This window comes from Tinamus guttatus, unplaced genomic scaffold, assembly GCF_059628265.1.
Source record: "Tinamus guttatus ecotype Peru unplaced genomic scaffold, ASM5962826v1 Tinamus_guttatus_pri_ptg000942l, whole genome shotgun sequence".
Classification (NCBI taxonomy): domain Eukaryota; kingdom Metazoa; phylum Chordata; class Aves; order Tinamiformes; family Tinamidae; genus Tinamus; species Tinamus guttatus.
Window position 1 is genome coordinate 308,242 of NW_028289476.1, and position 25,381 is coordinate 333,622.

The 25,381-nt window shown below is 48.4% G+C and overlaps 1 protein-coding gene across 1 annotated transcript in view; it reads right to left on the reverse strand.

Moving 5' to 3' along the window:
• The window catches only part of NEO1 (neogenin 1), a 130,639-nt gene that overhangs the window by 60,889 nt on the left and 44,369 nt on the right, over positions 1-25,381 (reverse strand). Inside the window, exons 3-5 of the mRNA XM_088538191.1 lie at positions 17,648-17,923; positions 15,472-15,625; positions 11,329-11,465 (exon numbers count right to left, since the gene is read on the reverse strand). Coding sequence (XP_088394317.1) covers positions 11,329-11,465; positions 15,472-15,625; positions 17,648-17,923 — 567 coding nt within the window. The remainder of the gene's footprint in view (positions 1-11,328; positions 11,466-15,471; positions 15,626-17,647; positions 17,924-25,381) is intronic.

The following is a 25,381-nucleotide window of genomic DNA, read 5'->3' on the forward strand; positions in this document are numbered from 1 at the left end:
GCTGCACACTCATCACGCCAGGTCTTAGCACCCCTGTCACCCCCGGCGCCGCACACTCATCACGCCAGGTCTCAGCTCTCACGTCACTCTGGCACTGCACACTCATCATACCAGGTCTCAGCCCTCCTGTCACCCTGGGGCCGCACACTCATCATGCAGGTCTCAGCTCTTCCATCACTGTGGCGCTGCACACTCATCACACCAGGTCTCAGCTCTCCCGTCACCCCAGCGCCGCACACTCATCGCGCCAGGTCTCAGCCTTCCCATCACCCCAGCTCTGCACACTCATCACGTCAGGTCTCAGCTCTCCCATCACCCTGGGGCTGCACGCTCATCACACCAGGTCTCAGCTCTCCTGTCACCCCGGGGCCGCACACTCATCGTGCCAGGTCTCAGCCCTCCTGTCACCCCGGGGCCGCACACTCATCGTGCCAGGTCTCAGCCCTCCTGTCACCCTGGGGCCGCACACTCATCATGCAGGTCTCAGCCCTCCTGTCACCCCGGGGCCGCACACTCATTGTGTCAGGTCTCAGCCCTCCTGTCACCCTGGGGCCGCACACTCATCATGCAGGTCTCAGCCCTCCTGTCACCCCGGGGCCGCACACTCATCGCGCCAGGTCTCAGCCCGCGGCTCTGGCTCCCCGCAGCCCCTGCTCGGCCTCTCTCTCAGCCCCACAGGATCGCGCTGCCCCGGCCCTGCCTCCCACCCGGGACTCACCTGCCTTCCCGTCTCAGCAACCTGCTCGGAGCCGACTCGGGATACACAGGTGCCCACGTGAGCTTTGCTTATTCTGTTCAAGCCTTTTAGGTTAAAATACAAATTATTTTGCTACTACTCACGCGATGCACGAACACATTCTGCCCCTCAGTCCATGCAGTAAATTCCCTCTTTAGCCATATTTAATTGCAAATACCAAAGACACCGTTCCTTTTTGCCAAGGTTAATCCAACCCTTGGCATACGGATGCTCCCTGGGAATGCATGAGCTGGATTAATGCGCTCTCAGCTGTGAGCTTCGACACGTGAGGAACTCTCTGGAAAGGCTGACAGAACAGATTTTTATATCAAAATAACTGTGACTGTATGTAAAAAGCTTATGAATCAAATCCAAACACACAGGACACGTGCAGTGCGTCTGAATGGATATTACTGATGGTTATGCAAAAAAAGCCTTTCCAGCGATTTCTGGGATGCTTTTGCAGAAACAGAAGAATTCATCTAAGGCACCGATAACGCAAAAATACAATGTTCGGTATTTCTTCTCTTTATCTTTTAATAAACTCTCCTTCTCCAGACCTTGTAAGAGAAATCAAGTTTTTTGGACCCTGAATCCACCCCCAGCACAATGGAAACCTGTGAACAACAAGAATGCTCTTCACAATTTGAATTTCTTAGAGCAGTGCCAAAGGCGACGTGGGTTCCATCGAATTCCAGGGCCCCAATTTTCTAAGGAAACAAAAGACGCTGGAGAGGCAGCAGGCAGGGCCCTCCGTGAGACAGGGGCCGGCTGCCCAGGGACCCGCGTTTCAGATACGCGGCCCGAGACTGGAAACCTTCGGAGCCATTCGGAAACCTTCAGAGTCTTACGTTCATGTCCTGCTTTGACTCCCTTGACGCCAGCTCCGCTGAGCAAAGCTGCAAGGGATCCTTGGCAGACGACGCGTTTTGACCTTTTTCCTCCCCTCTCTCCATCCCCACCGTCCCCAAAGCTCACATGCATCCTCTCTTCTCACGCGCCAGCTCCAAAGGACCTGCAGCCCCGTTGCGGTCAGCAATAAAATGCGGCGCTTCTGGCGTTTACGGGTATTACTCTGCACGCAGGTTTTCCCTCCGTAAAAGGCTCCCACCTTTCCAAGCGATCGCCAGCAGAACAGGCACGTGGCACTGAACACAAGTCCAAGCACATCGACCGAAAAGGTTTCTTTCCCAGCAAAATATTTTCTTGTATTATCTATTATTTATCTTTTATTACTGCAGCAAGGGCTTTGAGAGGATGATTACCACCCTCTGCAGTTCATCATCACAGCAGTGTCCCACAGAGCCGGCAGGGAGTTACGTGGAGCTGGGACAGCTAAAGACCAACCTTTACCCCACACCACAAAGCATTTTCTTTTCCATTATTGTTATAGGAGAGTGTGAGAGCTCAGTCACAAGTGAATGAAAACTAATCGTCATGGCAGCAACACATTTTTCAGTTGCTTACAGCTTGTCAAATGCACATTGGGCAAGTTTTCCAAAGGCATTTTCTACCTCGAACTGACTTCTTCACAACCTGCAATCAGAAGTTCAGGAGTGCTCGGCTATTTTTGAGAAGGAAGAACAGGGTTTTTTTTTGTTTTTCAGATGCTTTTAGCAGCCCTCCCGAAGGAGGGCCCTGACATTTGGTGGCAGACCGTCTCCTCCTGCATCTCCGTCAGATTTGAAGCCTGACTTGATTCCTCTCCGTTGCAGCATGGAGCAGAAATACATTCATTAGAGGTTCGGAATTGTTCAGATTCCGCAGTGCTGAATACCAAAATAGAAATAACTACGGATCTCAACTGAGCACAATAAATAAATCATGGTACTATCCCCCTCAACAAGGGGAAGAAAATAAAAATCAACTATTGGGCATTTCCCCAGTAAGTCGGAGCTATGGATTATTCGCACAGCACAAGGCAGGAAGATCCTGCCGAGACACCACACGGGAACGTGGGGGTCAGGATCATCCCAGCTTTGCCCTGCAACGAGGGAGGAGGAGGAGATGACAAATTTAAGGCACCCAAAACCCTCCACTTCTTGCTCTGGAGCCACCTGCCTGCGTGACCTTCACGAGGGGATGATGCCTGAGGGAAAGGGAGATGAAGAAGCTGGCAAAAGCCAAAAGGGGCCATTTTTCAGGTACTCGGAAACATCAAATTGTTTGCTTGCTGAATGCAGATTGCCTCAGATCACTTGGTGGGAAGGAAAAAAAAAGCAACAGTTCTGCAGGTCGTTAAAATTACTGATTGGATCCATCACTCCAGCAGGTCCCCCTCATCCCGACTGATGGGCTAGGGGGACTTCCGACACCGTGCCCTGTGGGAAGCAGGCAGATTCCTCCAGGAACCGTCTCCAGGAAAAATAACGTTTTTCCCACTCAAGTGCAAAATGTGGGAGCATTTATGCTTCTCCGGGTTCCCCTCTATGTGCCAGTTAGCCAATCGCTCTCATTTCCAGATCGGTGCATGCAGACCTCCCTCCACCAAGGCCCTTCTAACCTTCACATCCCCGAAGGAATTTTAATTACAACCCACTTGGGCAGCAGCTTCCATGTAAGGAACGAGCAAACAAGCTCCGACGCCCCTGTTGGAAAAGGACACAGCAAAAGCCACTGAAATCCTGCACATGGCAGGGCGAAGAGCGAGCGCAGACTGCTCCTGCACTTTATTTTTTATTATTTGTGATGTATTATTTGTAATACTTGCACCACTCATTGAGGATTACTGTTTCATTCATATAATGATGCAGAACTTTATGAACAGCAGAGAAAACGGTGAACAAAACCCATTCAAGAGGCTTCATAAAATCCTGGTTTCTTGTAATTCCATCGCACCTGCTTGCAGTCCCGCTAGATGCTACGTCAATTAGTGGTTTAGTTTAAATGATCAGTTCTCCGGCTTTGCGTGGGCCGGGCTGATGGATGGGGGAGCAGCGGGGAGCTCGGCGCCTCTGAAAAATCACTGCTATCGTGGTTAATTACACTAATGAAGATTGAAGCAAATGAGCAGAGCCATAATCGCTCACTGTTCAGGTTACGTTTACGACTGGAAGGAAATCCACAGGCAGTGGATTTCCAGTCCAAGGAGAGATGCACGACACATCACCAACCCTCAGCGGCTCCATCTAATACAGCCTCCTTCACCTGCCCGAAGCTGTGGTTTCCCCTTCCCGCTCCAGGGACCCTTGGATTGGGGCCCCAACCTAAGTTTTAGCCAATTTACAGCACAATTTGGCCTTTATATTATTTCCTTTCTTGCATTTTAAGGCTTCTCCCCAAAACCTCAGGTGCCCATTTGAATTTACTAAAAACGCAGGCTGAAAAGGACCGTCGGAAGCCACGAAGTGCTCAAACCCTCTGCAAAGGGACATCCTCATCGTGGAGGGCTGCCGGCTTCCCGCGGCATCGCCCTGCCCGCGCCTTCCCCACAGGGAGCTCCCGGAAAGCCTCTTTCTTTCCTTCAAAGACAGCAGTAGAAGCAGCAAACGAGTTTAATTAGCACGTAAAGCCCCAAAGCACTGTGGGGCTGGAGGGTGCCGGGTACCAGGTGGGACTATTTTCACAAGCCCCTCATCCCAAATTCCTGCTGCAAGACCCATCCATCTTACACGGTTTGGGTGTAGAGAGCCAGGTCTTTGCTCATAAAAAAGAGGAGCTTTTGCAACCAAAATGCCCCTCATCAGCACAGTCAGCGCAGTTTAAGACTGTTCCTGCTTTTAGAGATGGGGCTCTTTAGTACACCTGCATTTGGGCTCTGATGACAGCAGGGTAACACTGGCCATCCCCAAATGTTTGCATCGGGCCTTCCAAGTGGGAAAAACCACAGCGAGCAAGGGAAGGGAACAGCTTTTGTGCAGCAAGCTGTATTTTCAGACTGAGATACTGCACTGAAATCCAAAGCACCTGATGCCAGCTGATGCTTTGAACAGCAATACGCGTCCGTGCGCGTCCTTGCTCAAAACGCGCAGCAAACGGAGCTAATGGTTTCACGGGGACCGCGTGCGGCAGCCTGAGCACACGGCTCGTTACCAACCTGCTTCACCTCCAAAGCTGCAGCTTGAGATCCCCTTTCCGAGCTCCGCGGCTCTGCCATCAGCAGCCTTGGTTAGAGGAAAAAGTTACCTGGTGCTCTAGGAGTCAGTTTAACTGAACAATATCGTGAAAAAAATGTAATGAAAATTAACTTTAAAGAAAGCACACGCGTATCTTAGATTATGTCTCCAGAGCGGGGGAGACTCCGTAATGGTTGGTGCTTCTTTAGGATTTCCATTCCAGTGTTCCCTCTCATGTCACTGTTACCCATGTTGAGATGGAAAATCATACAAGAACAAGCTATAAACCCAGGGAACTAAGCTAGAATTTGATTCTACCAATTAAACACGGAAGGATGACCTTGATGCATAGATAAAAATACTTGCCACTTTAGGGCCACTTTCTATAAAAACAGTTCTCACTTGCAGGAAAAAAGGCATTTTAATGAGCTTTCCAGTTCCCACATTTACATTTCTTGCAAGTTTGTGGCATAAACAGTTCAAAAACTGGTGCTGAATCTTTCAGCTTTTTATTTTTAATTGAGAATCGAAAGGGCTGAAGCTCTCTTTGATAGAGAACAATGGTAATTAAAAGCCTCCTCCAGCAGCATCCGCTCAACCATCCACGGCAGATTTGAGGAGAGGACCAAGCTGCTCCCAAGCCAACTGCAGGCTGATCCCAGCACGCGGGAGCCACAGCATCAGCACCAGGGGGAGGATGGAGAAGCCATGGGAACAAACACCCTCCCCAGAGCTGAACCCTCTGCCCTTCGTACGTGTGACACCGCGCCGGGAGGGGACGTCTTCCACCACCCAGAAGCAAGGAGGACATGGCTGGACCCGCACACTAGGATCACACGAGGGCACAACAGGGAGAAGCGCTACAAGGTTACGTACTTCCATAGAACGCGCTTAGTGCTCACCTCCAGCAACGTGCCGTGAGACACCTGGCTACGCAGCGCCTGACTGCCTGCAGAATGCACGGAAAGCACCACGGGCCGGCCCGAAACCTGACGGATGGGCACGTCGGGCCTTCCCTTCGCTCCTCCGTCCTGCAGCGCAGCCATAAAGCCCTCGAGGGGAAGGGGCCTGCAGCTAAAACAATGTCTAATTCTCCAAATCGTTACTGAAATACTTCATGATTTGGGAAAACAGACAGGAGCTTATCCAAATATTGGACTTAGGCAGAAATGTGTACAGTTTGTAACTAACGGTCAAAATGATTGATACTCCTTTTCTGTTAAGCTACTCTGTGAGAGTAGGTGGGTTTTTTTCCATAGAGCAGCAGCTGCTCCAAAACCCTGTTAATATGATCTTAATTTATTAGAAATTCTAGCCGAGAGATAAACCGGCTTTTACAATTCCCTCACTTCCATATCCATTTCTACACTGCAGATATTTAAGACACTGATGCTTAATTTAGTAACATTTTCATTATCCCTAAGGATTACTCAAGAACACTTACACGGAAAACCATTTTGTCTGAACTGTATGGGTTGCTGATAATTTGGTTTCGGGTTTCTTAATGGTACTTTATATATATATATTATATATATATATATATACACACACACATATATATGTGTATATATATAGTTAGATACATATATATGGGGGAGATATACATGGGGGTACTGATAATGCAGTTTTTAAGGGGATGTTTGTGAAAGTATGTGTGTGTATATGCACACAAATACACTCTAACACACATATATATACAGAAACACACCCTTAAATATTCTATTCTCCATATGCCCGATTCATCAGTATGACTCTGAACACAGAAAAGCCAAACACAAGGGCAGGAGAAGTGTCCTCCTCCCTGCAGGGAGGCTCCAGGACGGATGAGCAGTTTGGGAGCACAACCCTATCCCCCGGACAGGCTGGTGGAACTTTTCGTCCCTCAGAAGCTCCTTGAATCATTTTCCAGCCTTTTTTCTCCCCATGCAGGTGACTCAGCAATACGCCCGGGTGCAGGAAGACGGAATCACATGGCATTGCTTAAATGCACATTGTCTAAATACATCTCCACATAGGTGCATGGGGACATTGCTCCAGAGGAGGGGCAGGAATAGGACCTCCAGCAAATGTATAAAATTAATACAAACAAAATCAAAATTTCATATAAAATTAACGTTGGGGAGAACAAGCACCAGGACCAGCTGCTCATTCCACCAAGTACTGAAGGCTCTGCAAGAAATGCAGCTCACAGCAAAGGAGCTTCCCAAGCCAGGGCATCTTCCTGCTCGCCCAGCCACAAGGGCAGCACACACGGGAGCACCTCGGCCTTCCCAACGCCACGAGCTCCGGGATCCTCCTGTGCTAGGGAACGGGGCATTTCCGTGGCGGCCGTCCTGTGCCGTCCCCACCGCCCAGGAGGAGATTAAAGGAACCCAAACCTGTGTCAGACAAGGGCCAAGACGGTCCCATCGCAACGGCTGCTGTAATTACAGCTCGGGGAATTTTCTGCAACACTTGTGCTTTTTGCCATTAGACCACACAAAACTTGTTGGCTGATATTCTACCCCGTTTCTGCATGATATTCAAATATCACAAATCCTCCTGGCCTTAGAAGAAGATCAAGGAGAAATAACAACAAAAAAAAACGCAGTTTAGGGACCTTAGGGCAAGGAAAGGAGAAGCAGGAGCAAAGCGGGCGGCGGGAGCCACGTGCTGGGGATGGCAGCAACTCGCCTTCCATGTGGGAGCTCCTGCTTGCTACCAGAAACATGGATCTCGTGCCATTGGGAATCTGGGGCTCCAGGTCAAGCCTGAGGAAACCTCCCCGTAACTTCCGGTACTCGTTTCTGCTGTTTGCACCCACGTTGCAAGGCTGACACTGCTACTGAGAGGGACAAATACACAAAAGCGACCCCAAAATATCAGTAGTAAATCATGAGATTTAGCTGACTCCACAGGTTAAGCCCATAAATACCAAACTGCACCGGGGGAGCAGCAATCGCAGAGTGAAGCGCGCTGGCACCGACCCACTGAGGTTCTCTCAGAGCTTCCCCCCGTCGGGCTCCTTCCTGCAAATCTTCGGCACTGCCGGTGAGCAGGAACGACCAGCAGGAGCCACACAGCACTTCCAGAGGAAGGGAGCCGTGTGTAGGAAGCGCAGAACTTCCTTCGGACCTTCCCAGCTCCTCACGGTTACGGTGTATCCGAGAGAGGCTCCTTTGCCCCAAGCTGGGGACTTCCACGACATTGGGCTTAGCACCACATCTCCCGAATCCGTTCCTGGAGTGAAGTCTATTCCCAATATGTGCCACAGAGCTTAATTAGAAATAGAAATCAATAGTCAACACAGACTGGTTGAGATTGGTCCGGGAAAGATTTTCGCAGTTTCCAGCGTTGGTTCAGATTTCGGCCCTGGAACCGTTTCCAGCAGTAATGAATGCTTAATGCCAAGAGAGCCACCCAGGCGGATTACTCCGTTATTACAAGATTTAATTTGCTTTTCAAGCATCTATGCTCTCCCGGGAAGGACGGCGCTTCCTCTTAGCAAAGCAACTGCCACAGGTGAGGACCTGCTTCACAGGAAGCCAAATCTGAGGTTAAGACAAGGCAAGATATTGGCAAAGGGCCAAGATCTTCACATAAAAACCTTGAAATAACTTAATACCTGCCATCAATAACCGTAACATTTTGCATATGAGAAATGTCCATTACTCCAAGGACAAATAGCCAATGCAAAGCTGAATGGCTATAAATGGTACAAATTATTTCCAGCAAACCCAACATACGGATATTTCTGCAGATTTGGGAAAACAAAGTGTCTTTTCTCTCCTGTACCCCAAGCCTTGATCCAAGTGCTGGAAACGCTGTCACCCCCTGACCCTCTGCACAGCTATAACGTAGTATTTTCATACCTGATTTGTGGCCATGCAACTATTAATTTAAATGCCAATGGCTAGACAAAATAGGCTTTATCTAGATTTATCACCTCAATTTCTACTCAAAAAACATAAACATGTTTCTTTTTTTTTTCCCCCCTATACAGCAGGAAAACCAGCAGAAAATGTATGTGTTCTGCTAGAACAGGAATCCTCATTAGCATACAGCTATAAAGCTGCATTAAAACATTCCAGGCATTTCCTTACAAAGCACAACAGCGATTCCATCACAATCCATCTGCATTTACTCCCCCCTTCACGTGCACTGGCAGCACAAATACGGCTGGGATCATGCTCCTGCCACGTGCACCCTCAAACTTACCACTAAAAAGGTGCCTTAAATCAAACTTTGCTTTAATCTTACTTGCAATTTTAGCACAGCAACAGTGGCAGGCTTTGCATGCGGCGTATTTGAGACATCAGGTGCCGAATGCTGCCCTCGGTGCCAGTCAGGGCAGATCCATCGTTTTGGAAAGACCCCAGCCCTGTCACATCAGCTTTATGATTTGCACTGGGAAAGCGAAAATGGAATTTTTTCCAGGTTTTTTAGCCCGGTACAAATATTTCAACACCGGAGCCTGCTCCCACCCAAGCCTGCCCCTGGCCCGGGTGGCAGGAAGCCCGAGCAGCGCCGGCCCCGGCAGAAACCCCAGGGGCGCCGGCGGCAAAGTTGAACCGTTTCCCAGATGAAGGGTGAACTTTAACCTGCTCCGTGTTTCCCTGCTCGGCGGGGCCGTGCAGGAGCCGACGGCCTGTTTTGTAAAAACCCCTGCGACTCGTTTCCCCACTGCTTTGCGCCCTCGCCTCGCGGAAATGCTGCAGATGTTTGCGCGGCTGGCGAGGGCCAAACAGGGTTTTTCCGCTCCCCTATTCGGTCCCTCTGCAATATATGGCAGAAAATCAGACATTTTGTGTTTTTGAGATTACTACAGCAACACAGGACTCCTCTGGCCTTTCTTTTAATTGCCAGGGTGGCCCGTTGAGGCTCCCAACCGGGGAACACAGGTTATTCCGGAATAGTTTCCAGTGGATCGGCACCGTGCGCTGCCATCCTGCGGGGCAGCCTGAGGGAAGAGCCACCGAGGGGGACACGGCTGCTCCTCGCGTGTCCCAACGCTGCCAGCTACCGCCCGCCGTGCCAAGGGAGGGCTCCGAGCGCCACGGGAAAGGAGACAACCGAAGGCGTTAGTGCAACCTCCGCGGTGCTGCTTCCAAACAAAAAAACCTCACAGCTGCTTCAAGAAAACGCTGCAGAAAATAAATAAACAAAGCACAGGAATTAACCACCAACGCCTGGATTCCTTTTATGATTTTCTGCCAGACTTTTATCTCCAAGAATGACAGGAACAGCTTACAACAAGCAGGATCACAGAGTCATTAGATGGGAAAAGATGAGAATTTTTTGAGGTTTGAAGCGAATGATTCAATGATCAGGTAACAGTTACTTCAGCTATTCAGCCCTTTACCAAATTACGGTAATGGACAAGCACAATTTCCCTCTCCAGTAACTGCTTCGAGCCAAAGGGAAGTAGAACCAAGCAAGATGAAGAACCCAGAAATAAAATCAAAAATGCAACTTTCCAAAATACATTCTGAATAGCCTTTACTATATTTCCATATCAAAGCAATAGAAAAATAATATGTGGTCCCAGGCCTGTAAAAAAAAATCAGCGCAAAATGACTAATTGGCAGAAGAGTTTTCAAAGCTTTACGATCCCATCAGTAATGACACACATTACACTATGGAGCAAGTGATCTTGGATCACGTCCATCCTGGAGTGACCAGGCACTGCATGCTGCATTAAGGCTGTAATCTCAGCCCTAACAATAATTTTCTTGGCTTAATTGTGTCATATCACTAATATCACCGATTTCTGCAGATCATGCATTTCTCCTCTCAGGCCTAGCGCCTTGTGTTACGTGGCCAGAATTTTTTGGCCTTTAAGAGGGCAGATCCAGCTAAAATCCTCCCGGGACAGCAGCCTGCAGAAGGCAACAACGGATCTTCTTGCCTCTTTGGAGGGTTTCGGATATAAACGTCCAAGTCAGAGCTAGTTGAAACACCTTAAACCAGTGTAAAACTCCAAGTGAACAGAACAAGGTGTCCGTCTTCACAAAATGTGAGAATGATGAAAATGTCCATCTTTCATCCATTTTTTTTTTACTCTTAAACAAGTCTGCTATTTGCACAGCTTACACAAATAAAAAGATGACCAATGCTTCAGTACCATTTCTATTAAAAATAGCTTTCATGAGTAAGCAAGAAAAGCCACTATGCACATGTATAACAGGAGCTTTCTAAGGATATTAGCTTTTATTTTCTGGGGAGTTGCTTAAAAGTAGCAGTATTTTAAAGGATTATGAAACATACTTATTGCAATGCCCTTCTCAAGCCGGGCTAATGAAGCAATGATGCGAGCAAACTCCTTATTTCAATATTTATGAAATTATAAGCAGCTCAAATAAGAAATCAGAGTAACATGTAACACGCATAGTCATAGCAGATGGACCTTTTTTCTAAAGGGAAAGCGAAACAAGAGCGCGGCCGCAGCTGTGAGACAAAGGCCAAGCGCCTCTACAGACCCTACAGACTCTACAGACTCTACAGGTGCGGAGCAGGCACCTGGGCACGGAGCCCGCGCAAGGGGGCCGTTCTGCCTACCTTGCACCGTGAGCTCCGCCCGAGCTTCCAGCGTGTCGTTCCCGCTGCCGGCGACGCAGGAGTAGGTGCCAGCGTCGGCCTCCGCCAGCTCGCGGATCTCCAGGCTCCCTCCGGCCAGCAGGAGGAATCTTCCCGACCTGTGCAAAGCAGGACACGGCCGCGGTCAGACGCGCAAACGGATTTCCACGGAGCGTCAACGTGCAAGTGCCGTATGAGCCGCCCGAATAACCCCACGTGTTTGTGTGCAGTGTGTCTGGGCGCTGTCTGGGGGCACCGGCTGGCTGAATCTTCAACAAGGTGGTTGAACACGGAGCGAGGTGGTTAAACATGGCCCCAGGGCCGCGCGCGCCCAGCGTCGCTCGCCCCAACGCCTGGGCACCGCGGCAGCCCGGCCGCCTGCAGCCGCAGCTCCAGCTCCTCCCAAGCAAGGGGGATGCGAGGTGTTGTACGCCCCAGCAAGGAAAATGAACCACTTCAGCCACATCATGAAACAACCGTTTGGAAGGGCAGCTGGAAGCTCAGGGCTCGGGAGGTGGGAGAGGATTGAGCCTGCTGGTAAACACTGAGGAGCATGAGAGGACAAATAACTTCGGACCCTCATGGGGGCCAGGACACACAAGTCAGTAAAATGACCTTTCCTATACCAGGCTTTTTACTAGCGTTACGTTAGGAAAACTAGTATTATCCTCTGAGAGGTAACTATTACAACCCAAAGGTGTTTGGCTAACTCACCAGTTACCACGTGAACATGGACTTAGGGTGCTATTACAATCATTGATTACAATTTTGGCTCAATATACTTAATAAAAAAATATGAAGAAACATAACCATTATTTGAATTAAGGCAAAGAAACCCATTGTAAGAGTGCAGGATTTTCCCTTTTCATCCATTTAACACTGCGGCAGCTCTCGCCGCCGGCCTCTGGAACAGAGGAGCATAATCCTCAATTCAGCAGAGGTTTAACCTTTTCTTTGCAGTGTAGCTTCACAGAAGTTATTAAACACCATGAAGATCATTAGGTTGAATATAGAGCAAACTCAATGAAAACTTCCATCCAAGCAGTCTGACATCTTCCCCCAGTGGCAGCTCACTGAGGCCCATTTTTAGCTTTTTTTTCCAGTGATTTTTATCTCTGAAACTGTTAATGCAGTAAGGAAGGTCTTAAAGAGTAAAGGGGTTCCCATGGGCCAGTATCCTGCTTCTCCCCAGGTGTCAGGAAGCGGGGACAGTGCGAGCACACGGAGACCCCTCCTCTGGGCAGTGCCCTATTCCTCAGCTCCGTGGACGGAGACGGCGCTCCGGTCAACCTGGATATTCCATGGACTGTTTTGCTGGGCTCTGTGAATTTTAGGTTAATGCCAATCCGCAGTGGGGCAATAACTTCACATGCTGTCGTCTTGTTGACGAATCAAACCGGTTTTAAAACAATGTTTCAAAGTATGCATTTAAAAAAAGACATTAGGTAAATATTTTATCACAGCAAACTAGTTGCACAGTGTATTGCACTGAGGCTTGCTGCCTGAGCAAACGGCAGCACTACCGCCACTCAGGGCTGCTCATATTTACTTATTAATATATTAATAATTAAAATGCAAAAAATGCAAAGCTTGTTGCAGCCTTTGACGCATCCTCCATCAAAACTGCACATCTTCCCTTTACCTGGGCCTATAATAAATATGTGTTCCCCAAAAGCCACAGCACTCCAAATTCTTAATATTCATCTGGGGCATACAGGTTCCTACACAGCACAAGGGACATCAACAAGGGAGCTCAAAGAGAAAACATTTAATTCTCTCTTAGATGAACCGCCACAGTTGCAACACAAAAGGAAAGATAAATAAAAGGTTATATTCCTAAACCATTCCACAAGGGTAAAAAGGGGTTAAAAAGGTTGACCAGACTGACTTGTGCATGTGTATATTGTGTATATGTACCTATGTATATTTAAAGATGATTTAAGAGATTTTCTAGGCAGCAAACATATTAAAACCTGCCCAGATGGTAAGGATATATTTTTAATTGGCATAAAGAAAAGCCATCTTAACCACTAAAGTCCTATTTTCATGCAAAGAGCTATTTTAATACAAAATAAATTTAATTAAAAAAATCAATTTCATTGGCAAAGCCAAGCAGCATTGCCATCTTCAGATGCTGCAGCACAGTAAGCCAGACGAAACACAACTGTCTTTGCTCACAACCCTCCCTTATTCCTCTGGGGGTTCTGCCTTGAGATATTTATTTTACATGCAAGAGGAATATTCCTTTGCCTTTCAACTTTATCTTCCTTAGGAGAGAGGGATCCTGTGGATGTAGCACACAGGAGAGTACAGGAATACACGGGCACTTGTAGCCTGCAGTTTGAGGACAAACGTTGCAGAGAAAAATGTCTCAGCATCACATTATTTGGAGGAAAAAGGGGCACCGCTCCCAGCCTGTGCCCATTAACCTGGGCTCATTTGCTGTGGAAGCAGGGGGATGTTTAATAAAACAACACTTGGAAAGAGCGACGACTGTATGGATTCTCTTCTTGCCTTTCCACAGAATTTCTGTGGGATGAAGAAAAGATGCTCAAGGGAAAAAAAATGCTTTAAGACACGTAGAGTGTCACGGCGTAGAGCCTGATGCTTCCTGGTGCTCCGCACTCAGGATACACACAGTGACACACAATGCAAAAACCTGACACTAAATATCCTGGAAAAAAAAAGTCAAGCCATTCACAGCTTAAGCTGTGCACAGAGGAGGAGTGAACGTGTTGCTAAAGCCCCCCAATTTGGAAACTCCTTCCTTTGTGTTTTGAAGGGATATTAGATAAGCCTTTGTGAAGCCCTCAGAAGTCACCAGGAAAATTCAGAGTATTCAAAGCAGGGCTTGAAAAGCAGGACTCCACATCCAAAAAAAATGAGAAGAAAAATAAAATAGCAAAAGCAGCTGTCCCGAGAGGGAGCTGCAGCCTTATAGGGCCCAGTCAAGGGGGCATCGGGACTGGGGCCAGTCCCTCTGCAAAGCTGGCACTGCCCCATTTTGCACACCACAAATTTGGTTCTTCGCAGGCACGTTTATTCCAATTTCATTACCTCTGATTGTAACAAGCCTGCATCAACCTGTTTTCTGTGAAAGACGTCTTATACTTACAAAAAAGGAACCAAAAAAGGAAAAGTAAAATCACGTGCCATCAGATCAACACCAGCCCAGCTCCTCAGTGCTATGGTGGGGGTTACCTAGGGAAACTTGCATTTTCCAAAGACAGTTCAAATTGTGACACTTTGCTGGTAACAAAGTGACAGGCCACGACTTTGTCAGCGCTGTAAAAGACTTCCATGCTCCTTTAGCTGCCTTCTGTGGCCACCAAACTTTGGCCCATAACCCAGCTCCCTCCCTCACTCCTTCATGATTACCCTCCTTCTACAGTGAATCTCACCGCTGATTTTGAAGGTCTTTGAGAACATGCAACTCTCCACTTGTAATTCTCCTGTTTGTGGATGTATTTTCATGAGAAAGACAAAAACACAGTTTTCTTTGGTTCTGCTCTGTTTTCTTTCCCTTTTCTGCCATATTCTTTTGCACGAATACACCAACGATAATTCGGAATAGAGCCAGTACCACTTAATGCATTCCTAGAGGCCTGCAAATAGTTTTTAATCTTACTTATATTTTAATACTCAATTTTATAAGAAATTATGGAATGCTGCAGGAAGCCCATTCTTCAGCTCTTCTCGAGCAGTTAGGTGCATATGTAACATTGGACATCCTCACTGCAGAAAGTGTGACACTAGTGAGGAACCTCCGCAGAGATGGATGCCAACATGAGGAAGCTTCAGCTTTCCTGCCGTACCCTTATGCCCTTCATTGCTGCTTTTATTCCACAGGCCATCTAAGAGTAATTTATTCTCAAAGCCTTCCTGTTTCAAATAAGATTTCTTGGTTTCGTGTGTCTGCAGGAAATAGTACAAAACTGTTCTCTCATGAACTGCCTTACTTGTCATAACTCTCAGCCACGAAGCCCTCTGGCACCCAAACACAGTAGCATACATTTTGCTGCTTTAAAGCCAAGCAGTAATCCAAGTGGGTTCTCATCTAAAATGAAAGCTCTAACTCAGCTGCTAAATTCCTACCCATATGTGAGAATATTGGCCACTGCTCACCCTTCTGGGACAAGCTCTTCTTCATTTCTTGTCCACCTGATGGATGGCGTTGGGAATCCTACTGCCACACATGGGAAAATCGCACTCTGCCCGGCAACTCTGGTGAGCGAGGAGGGCTGCCTCAGGAACGCCACGGGCTGCGGCACCTCGGGATCTGCAGGTATTTTGTGAAAGACAAACAAGTTACCAGAACATGATCGCATTGATAGAACGAATAATACAAGATAAATCACTTGCAGTGAAAAGCCTCCACCTTCACAGGCCTGAGTCGCTTCTTACCTACACGAAGAGCTCGTGGCAGGAGGCCCCGCCAGCCTCCCACATGCAGAGCTCTAACTTGTTCTTCAGACCAGCAAGCAGATCCCCAGCCTGATGGGACTCCAAGGCCTCAGACTCCCGGGGAAGGAGTTTATGCCAAGAACTACAACCCTGAAGCGGGACTGCCACCACCCAGCAGACAGCTGCTAAGCAGAACCCCGGGGCCAGCGCGACCCAGCCAACCTCTGGCTGCTGCCCAAACCCCAAGGCCGGTTCATGAGGCCTATGCCTGTAAAATAAGATTACTTTCTGTTGTGGCATTGAGGTCCAGTGGGCTAGGATCCGATACACAAGTTCACAGTCACCTCACTGTATTCTAACCATCTGGCTCGGGAGAACAGGCTGCTGAACACACAGGGATGGCCGCGCCATTGTTTGGACAATTGGCAACGGTGCCTACCCAGCTCGCTCAGGCAGCTGCTGAAGAACGAGACAAGGGCAGAGCCGCACGCACTGGCCACTGCGACCACCACAGCGGTGCCCTCCATCCCCTCCGCCTGCGCTCCCCACTAGGGGAAGCTACCGGCAACGGCGTTACTGGTGTTCCCTAAGACAGTCACCCCAGGCCACCTTCCGTGACTTGAGACAAGCCAGCTATGGCTGAACCCAAAAGATTCCTACAGTCAACACGACAGGAGAATTTATTAGGAGACCCCAATCATCACGGATCAGAAAGCTTCAGACGTTCGTTTGAGGGGCTCTGGAAACATGAAGGCAAATCAGACTTTAAAAACTGTTTTTTTTTTTTTTTTAAGTCCTCTTCTTCAAAAAGCTGTATCCTTACTTGAAAAAAATGATAAGGATAAATGCAAAAGGATTTAGTGAAACAAGTTTTTCTTTTAAGCATAATTTCCTTAGGCAAATGCCTCGATTTTAAAATGGAGAGCCCTGCAACTGTAATTTAGGATAATTTAAAGTACTTTAGCATTTTAAATAGAAAACCCAGAAAAAAGCAGTCATTGACAGGGACCCCCAAGGCTGCTCGTGCAAGCACCTGCCCTGAGCAGCCCTAGTGACAGCACGAGCTCAGACCAGGCCACAGAGCCTCCAAACTGGCTTGAAAACCTCCAAAGATGGATATTCAGCAACCCTCCCTCGCAGTCCTTCCAAACAGTGAGAACTGAATCAGAATTGCTACATACAGACTAATTTGGAAGATGCAGCACAAAGCCCTGGAAATAATTAAGAAAATCCACACAAAACAACCATTATTTCCCTAGTTTGGGAAAGCAATTTCACATTCCTGTTATGTTTTTGGTTAATTTTCCTAACTGTGTTAGAACATCTGGTGATATCAAGATCTATGCAATATTGTCATTAGGAAAAGAATGGGCTCAATGTAGAAACACTTTCATACTCTAAGAACCACTTTCGTTTGGAAATTAGAGAAACAATACTTGGAACATGGGAGGAGAAACTTGGAAACACACCTTAATCCCCAAATTCTTGCGCTCAAGGAAATGAGCAATTCCCTCCTCCTAACAAGTCACACACACAACTGTGTTTATTGGGGACCCTTGAGGAAAATCCTTTCAGGAATGCCTTAAAAAAAAAAAAAAAAAGCTAAACCATTAAACACAAGGGCAAAAAAGCATTTGCATGTCTCTGACTTATTCTCAGCATTACAAAGGGCTGACGACTGTCTGATTTTTCCATTTTTCAAGTGCACAGTGCAGATGCACCATCCCAAGGCCAACTGCTTTAATGGAGTATCTATGCTCATTTTCAGCTTCTTGAAGCAGCAGCCTCCACAAATCCTATTAGCTGCTCCCTTTGCAGGAATTCTCTTTTCTTTTTACCCCTTTTCCCTTGAATAATTTTAGTTTATACCCATTTTGTGGGAAGAGCGGATTACTACCTGGCAGGATTTTGAGCTCCGCCTCCTCGCTGTACTTGGGGGCGCCGCCGCCCTCGACGAGGCAGCGGTACAGCCCCGAGTCCCCGTCGGAGGCGTTGCTGACGACGAGCGCGCCGCTCGGCAGCTTGAGCACGCGGTCATCCAGGAGGACGGGCTGCCGGTCCCGCTCCCACCGCACGGACGGCGCCAGGTCCGCGTTCACCTCGCAGCTCAGCACGGCGCTGCTCCCTCTGTAGGCAGACGAGGATTCTGGCTGGCTGAGGAACCTGGGCAGACCTAGGAATAAGGAAAGATTATGGCAAATTAGAGGGATCTTGAACAAAGTCTTGAAGCTCAAGTCAAAGCAAAACAATTGAAGGCATCTGCCTCTTTTTGCTCCAACCTGCTAGCGAAACACCCGAGCACAGGCTACGTACTGGTGCCAAGAAGCCCCGCCCTGTTTTCTCCGTTCACAGCCACAACCCTGCACTGTGCAGAGAGGACTCAACACCATGCCCTGCTTTGGCTAAACACTCTTTCCAATCATTTTAGCTTGAATCCCTGTTTACTCTCAAAAAAAATCCTGTAGCGCTCTTCTAAGCATTGCAGTTGTGATACTTCTTGTCCAGCTGTTGTAGAAACAGCTGGGTGTCATGGTGGACGACAAGTTGACCATGAGGCAGCAGTGTGCCCTCGTAGCCAAGAACGCCAATGGGATCCTGGGGTGCGTTAAGAAGAGCGTCTCCAGCAGGTCGAGGGAGGTGATCCTGCCTCTCTACTCAGCCCTGGTGAGGCCGCATTCTGGGCTCCACAGTACAAGAGGGATGTGGAGCTGCTGGAGAGAGTCCAGCGCAGGGCCACAAGGATGATCAGGGGCCTGGAACATCTGCCCTATGAGGAGAGGCTGAGGGAGCTGGGCCTGTTCAGCCTGGAGAAGAGAAGGCTGAGAGGGGACCTGAGCAGTGTCTAGAAGTACCTCAAGGGAGGCAGTGAGGAGGATGGTGCTGGCCTCTTTTCACTGGTGGCCACCAACAGAACTAGAGGAAACGGCCGGAAACTGAAGCGTCAAAAGTTGCACAGGAACTTAAGGAAAAATTTCTTGACAGTGAGGGTGACAGAGCACTGGAACAGGCTGCCCAGGGAGGTTGTGGAGTCTCCTTCTCTGGAGATCTTCAAAACCCGCTTGGACGCAGTCCTGTGCCACGTGCTTTAGGTGACCCTGCATGTGCAGGGGGTTGGACTAGATGACCTCTAGAGGTGCCTTCCAACCTTAAGCATTCTGTGATTCTATGAAACCCTTGGGAAAGCAACAATGAGAAACAGCTGATGCTACAGGTGTTTGGGGTTTTTCCCCACTTGAATGAAGAGGGGTTTTAGTTGGACTGCAGAATTCTTTGTTATTAGCACCCACTTAAGCACAAAACATAACCGTGGTGCAAGCACTTTCTGAAACACCCGTCCCTGCACGCGCCCTGGAAAACACCTGCCAGCTGGGCACGCTGTAGCCTGTGACTCACCGCGTTCCTAACACCGACATCACGCTGCTCTTGTGCCCTTATCCCTTCCCAAAGCTCATAAAGGACCCGCTCCAAACAGCCACGTTCCCTTTCCTCCCAAACACTATGTGGAGGCTCATTCTGTAGCCTTGCTCTTTGGGGAACAGAAGAAGGAGTCTTCTCGTTTCCAGGGCTGCTCTGTTCACGAGAACCCTGCACTGCTTTGATCTTGACCTTGTTTTGGCATTAGGCTTAATTATTTTTTGCATCCTTGAGATTCACCCGCTGCTCCCTCCCTCCAAGGTATTCCGACAAACAAATCACAGCTTCTCTCAACCTTAGATGTGCTTGACCAGTGAAGCTCAGGCTGTGGCTCCATCTCATCCCCACGCATCCCTGCAGCCCTTCTTTGGGGAAAGGGCAGCCCCGGCGCCAGGGACAGAGTCCGGCCTCCTGCTCCAAGGAGAAATTTTTCTCATGATAGTTTGGATTGAACGATTATTTCCACCAATGAGGCAAAAGAAATTTATCTATTATAAGGGGAGTTTAAAGCTAGGTTTGATTTCCAAGGAGCGTGTGAAGGTATCAACCCAGCATTTGTTAAAAAGAAGAAAACAATAAAAGATACTTTGGGGTTCTAGTACTAAAAGATTTTGTTTTTTCATGTGTGTCCACACAGTTATCATTCCTTAAACAGCTTAATGAAACACATAATATATTTATGAGTTATTTGTTTCCAGAGCTGGTTTTAGGCTTTTTTAGTGGAATCCCAATGGAACCAGCAAATGCTTTCCCCTACTTTTCTCTGATTGTTTTTACTTCAGTAAGGATGAAGTAAAACGTGCGAGAACCTGACATACTTTCCAAACCTATTACTTCCCACGTACCAAGCAGGAAATTCTCTGCTGCCCAACCTCAGTCCTGCCAAAGGTCTTGGCAATTTTACCCAAGTCTCACCAGCTTTCACACCTCGCAGCCCTTCCCCATGACGAGCGTGACGCAATGCGACCACGAATGGGCACACGGACTGCTAGTAATTAACATCTTGTAATTTGCTTCCCCATCCTTGCTCTCCTGATCAACTCGATCAATGCTGAAATCATAACTCCTTTGTGCGGTTTGTTATAACAGCCCCGCAAAAATGCAAAAATTTTAGCAAAGTAACTACACAGAGGGGCATAAAAATGCGACAAAGCCCCTACACCAACTATGATGCTCCAGCAAACTAATAGGTCCCAAACTCCGTCACAGAATGGGCAGCCAAGTCCAGCCACCGGCGCAGGATTCATTCAACCTTCTCAGCTTCTTCTCTTGAAGTTCACTCGGCATCATTTGGCCGGGTGGCAGAGGCACCAAACGCGGTTTAACACAGCATTAGTTAATAGGACCTACTCCTTCAACCTCACCAGCAAACCAAACACACCTCATAACTGCAAAATGCAATCCTGGAGAGCAGAAATCCAGCTGAAATTAGCTGAAGGAAGGTAAGACCAGAGCTTCCACAGTCCTCCCTACCATTAAAACACACAACTACCACCACGTTAAGTGTTTTTCCCTTGCTTAGCCAAAGTAGATAGAAGATGACACAACCTGACCTAAAAGGGACAGCCTTAGAAATGGAAGCAGGGGGCAGGAGGGTGCCCAGGCCCCCGATTACTCTTTCTAAGACAAAAATTAATGGCCCTTATAAAAGAAGAATAAGATCCAAGCGGTCTTGTGAAAGAAAAGAGCTTGACAGGTTAAATAATCCCAGGCCAGGCGGCTCTCAATTCCGCAGGCCCATGTGAAGGCGCTATCCAGGGGGAGGTCGGAAAGGGCTGTCCCACAAAGCCACAAGAATGCCTGGAACAGGGACATGGGGGAAAAACTCCTGCAGGAGACTCAGCTGCACAGAGATGCCGGCACCCCGGCCGGGCCACACAGCAATGGGAAATACTGCGAACTCTTTTAGAGAAAAACATGGAGAATTCATAAACAGCAAAGCGGCCCCTCATGAGCAGAGCATTTGAGAGCTGATAAACAGGAAACTTTTTAATTAATACATCAGGGGGAAGAACTTCATTCTTTCTCAGCTAAATGCTCATATTTTATTGACGGTGGCTAGAGACAACAAGGGGGCCCGACAGAAAGCAGGGGGGAAGCACTAAAAAGAGCATGAGTAAGTAGCCAATTATTAGACAAATAATGGCTCAGTGGAGGGGAATGGCAAAAAAAAAGGGGGAAGATAAGAAAGCAAAGGGGAAAAACAAAGCAGCCCCCTGTCGAGACGGGGTTACTGGCCCCTTCCCCACTTCCCTGGCACATGGGGGACAAGAAAGCACATGGGTTATGTGCCAAAACCAGCATTGTGCCCTCTGGCAGTTCATATTCCTGCTGCAACAAGCCACAGCAGGTCCAGGACATACGTATATATACATATATATACACACACACACACACACAAAATATATATTTAAATCAAATTGCAACATTCTTTCTGGCTTATGTGGTGTCAGGAAGCTACGCTCTTTAAAATGAGGCCTAAACAAGAAACTCATCTTGAACAGGTCAGACTTAATGAACGACCACGTTGTAGAGGTTTCCGTTCTGCAGGTTTAAGAACCTAGGACTAGTTACTGCAACCTTCTTCGAAACAAAATCTCCCCCTAAAAGGGAAATGTCTATATGTGAATTAGGTAGCCAGTAATGGTAATTTGAAATTGCACTTGTTTTTTTCTTTTTTAAATGCATCTACCACTCTCCACGGATCCATCTTCCTTCCATGTTTCTCACCGTGCTCAACAACTGCACCCAACACCTTAGCTCCATTCCTGGAAGAGACGCACCGGTTTCTTCAGTTTTCCTCCAAAAGGTAACATTAAACTGCTAAAAAAGGGAAGGTTCACACCAGACTGCAACAGATCCACTTGGGGACCCTCTTCTAGGGATTCAGAATAGGATTCTCACCCTCTAATGAGCATGAAGGGGCTTTAAGCAGCTCACTGACCCATGCGTTAAGGATGGGGGTGGGATTAGCCAAAAATTTAATTTTATTCCTTACCAGGTTCAATCAGATCACAAAAGCCTAAATAAACCTCTGCATTTTCAGAAGGAAAGTGTGATTTTAATACTGCTTAGCTAGCAAATTTGCATCTCTTCACCTCATTCAGGACTCACTCATTAGACTTAAACGACCGGTTTAAAAAACACCCGCAGGTTGAATGAATGGCCCCGCTGGGGGTTTGGCATCGCTGCCACGACGCCGGCGGCTGGCGCAGGGCAGAGCCGGCTTCGGGTGCTGCCTTCCCAGGGGAGAGGGGAGCGTTCCTGAAAGCGCTGCGGGAGCCCGCGCTGTCGCCACGGCCTGGGGGTCGGGTCCCGAGCATGCGGCTCGACGCGGGCACACACGGACACGGGGACACACGGGGACCCTGGGCCAGCGGGACGGGAGGGGGCAGCAGGCCCAGTGCTCCCTCGGGCTCGGGCTCCCCCACGTTAAGCACTCGGTACTACAAACTCTTTCTCAACACCTCGGTCCGGGTCCTCCAGCGTTTGCAGCTACCGGCTGCAAAGAAAAGAGACGATGGCCAAAGTGTGTTTACTGGCTTGTCCTGATTCTGCACTGGAAGCGTGTAGAACAGTCCTCAACCCGGACCTCTGCCATTGCCAAAAATGCAGTTTTCTCTTTGAAACTCTCTGAATGGACAAATGCAGATTTTAAGGGGCTGAAATGACATGTCCACTGAACATTTATTGTGCTAAATGTCTAAACTCTCCATTTTCTACTAAACATTGACAGAAAAGGAATAAATGGCAGTCTCCGTAAAACCCACCTCTTTCCCATTTTTCTCATCAACAAAAAGAAATGCAATTTTTGTATAAGATTATTTATTAGAGACTCATTGAAAAATGCAGATGTTTCCTCCCCATGGAAAGGGTATTTCCGCAGGGAAACACTGCTATCCATGCCATTTACCCATCAGCGAGGTGCTCTTAGGTACACTCAGGCACTTCTTAATATCCACTGCTTGGCTCCATCTTCACTTGCTATATAAAATCCAGAACCTGCAGTGTAAACAGGATTACTTTCTTCTCCGTGGGCTTTTCCTAGGGTAGCATCACAGAGAGCAGCTTGGTGCAGTAGACACAGGAATACTCTAATTTATTTACTGCACTGAGGGGAAGGCGAAGCAGGGAGGCCTCCATAAGAGCATTAATGAATCGAGAAGAGGAGCGGGATGAGGCAGCAGCATCTCTTGGCTCACAGGGCAATTGCCTCCTGCACAGCACGTTACACTAAATGCCATGACAGTTGTTCCCCTCGGCTTCCTATCATTCCAGGGGCAGACAGACAGACAGACAGGTCCTCTGAAGATCGATTCAGAAGCACAAAGCCATAAACAAAACTTAACAGGCAATACAAGTCACCTAAAAATAGGAACCGTTTCGCAGATGAAGTTCATTTTCCAGACGACATCTGCAGGATCCAATAAATCCCAGCGGTCAAATGCAAGTCAAGGACTCGCCATCCCAATTCCTGCCAGGGCTTCTGCGTGATGGCAGCTTGGAGGATAACGACAGCCTTCCTCTCCGGGCTTGAACCCAGCACTGAACTGAGGGATCTTCTTCCCGCTTTCCAGGGCCAACAGGGCTGCGCTTCCCAGATTTCCAGGACCGGAGCGAACCGCGCCGGGAAGCGTTCCAGGCACCACCGGTGCCATCCTGCTCCCTGCACGGGAGCTGGCTCCCCGTCAGGGATCCACGTGGTGACAAAACAGAGCAGCCCCGTACAAAGGGAGGGCAATGGCACACCCCACATCTCCAGGCATTTAACCTGGACCGCATGCACGCGATACTCCTGCGAGGGTTTCCAAAGAAAGCTTCCTGGCTTTGGAAGGGAGACGGCGAGAGGTGAAGGGGGACTTTGTTACTCAAATTGCAGCAATTCCTCCACGAAGCCAGAGCAGGAGGATGCGAAGGAGCTTCGGCGGCCCGAGCTCACCTCTGCCCCGCGGGCAACGGGAGCGGGGTTCACCCGGGGCAGAAGAGCCGGGAGCGCAGAGGGTTTCACCCGCACGAGCACGTGCGCGGGGCCCTGCTCCGGCGCCGAGCACAGCGGCTTTGTGGGCAACACGCACGCGGGGCAGCTCGACCCTGCGCGCGGCGCTCCGGCGTTTCGCTCATCTAGAGGAAAAGCTGGATCTCTCCCAAGCGCTCAGTCAACGAACTGCACAAACAGCGATATTCACAACTTTGCACTCATAATTTTCCAGAAAAAGCAATGCTCATTTTATATGCTGGCAAACACTGTGGGCTAGGCGCTATGTCCCTGAAAATAATTAAGCTTTTCCTGACCGTAAGCACGTCCTCTCCGCTCATTCAAGTCCTGCATCCTTTGAAGGCCCAACTGGTGCTCAGCTGTCACTCTCCCAAGCCAGGCTTACATTGCAAAAGCCAATTAAAGAGACCCGATCCCGCAGGATCACCGATAAAATCCCGGGCCTTTCCATGTGGCACCCTTTCCCTTTGGCTTTGTGCGTTGAACAGCGAGAACAGCAGCGAAGGGCAGAGGCGTCGGCAGCGCCAACCTCCGACACTCATCTCCAAGGCCACCCGCTCCGGCCTCAGCGACCCCAGCTGAAGGCAAAGGACCCAGGCGGCTGCAGCCACGGCCCCTCCGAGCGCCTGCAGCCCTCGGGCACGGAGATCCACCTCATAAACCCCTCACGCGCCTGTTCAGAAACCTCAAAGCAGAATCCGAGCCCTACGTTGAACAGCGTTTGAGAAAACTGAAATACCTGTTTGCATGGGTTTTCTCAATAACTTCTTTAGTGCAAAAGCAATTTAGTAACAATTCTTTTTTCAAAATTAACAGGAACGCTATTAAAATCACCTGTGCATTTATATCTGTCTGATGAAACAGATCATCCTTGGGCATAAATACTTGTCCATATTTGGCTTCCACCTATTGCTGGCAGCTTTGAAAAAAATCAAATATATCCAACCAGAAGGTATTCTAAAAACAACAGGCCATAACCTCGCCATAGCAGACAAGCAGAGACTACAGAAAAATGTGATTTAGGATATTTCTTAATGATTTAGCATTTCCTTCCCTCTATCACAACTTCCAGTAGATTTTCTCCTTTAAAAACTCACAAGAAACTGGTTTAAAACAAAGAGGGAAATATATAGCTCAATGTAAACCTTATCTTGCCCCAGAAGCTCTGATGCCCACCTCTCCCGAAGCCTGGAGAGGCGCTTCCCGCTCTCACGTGTGGAA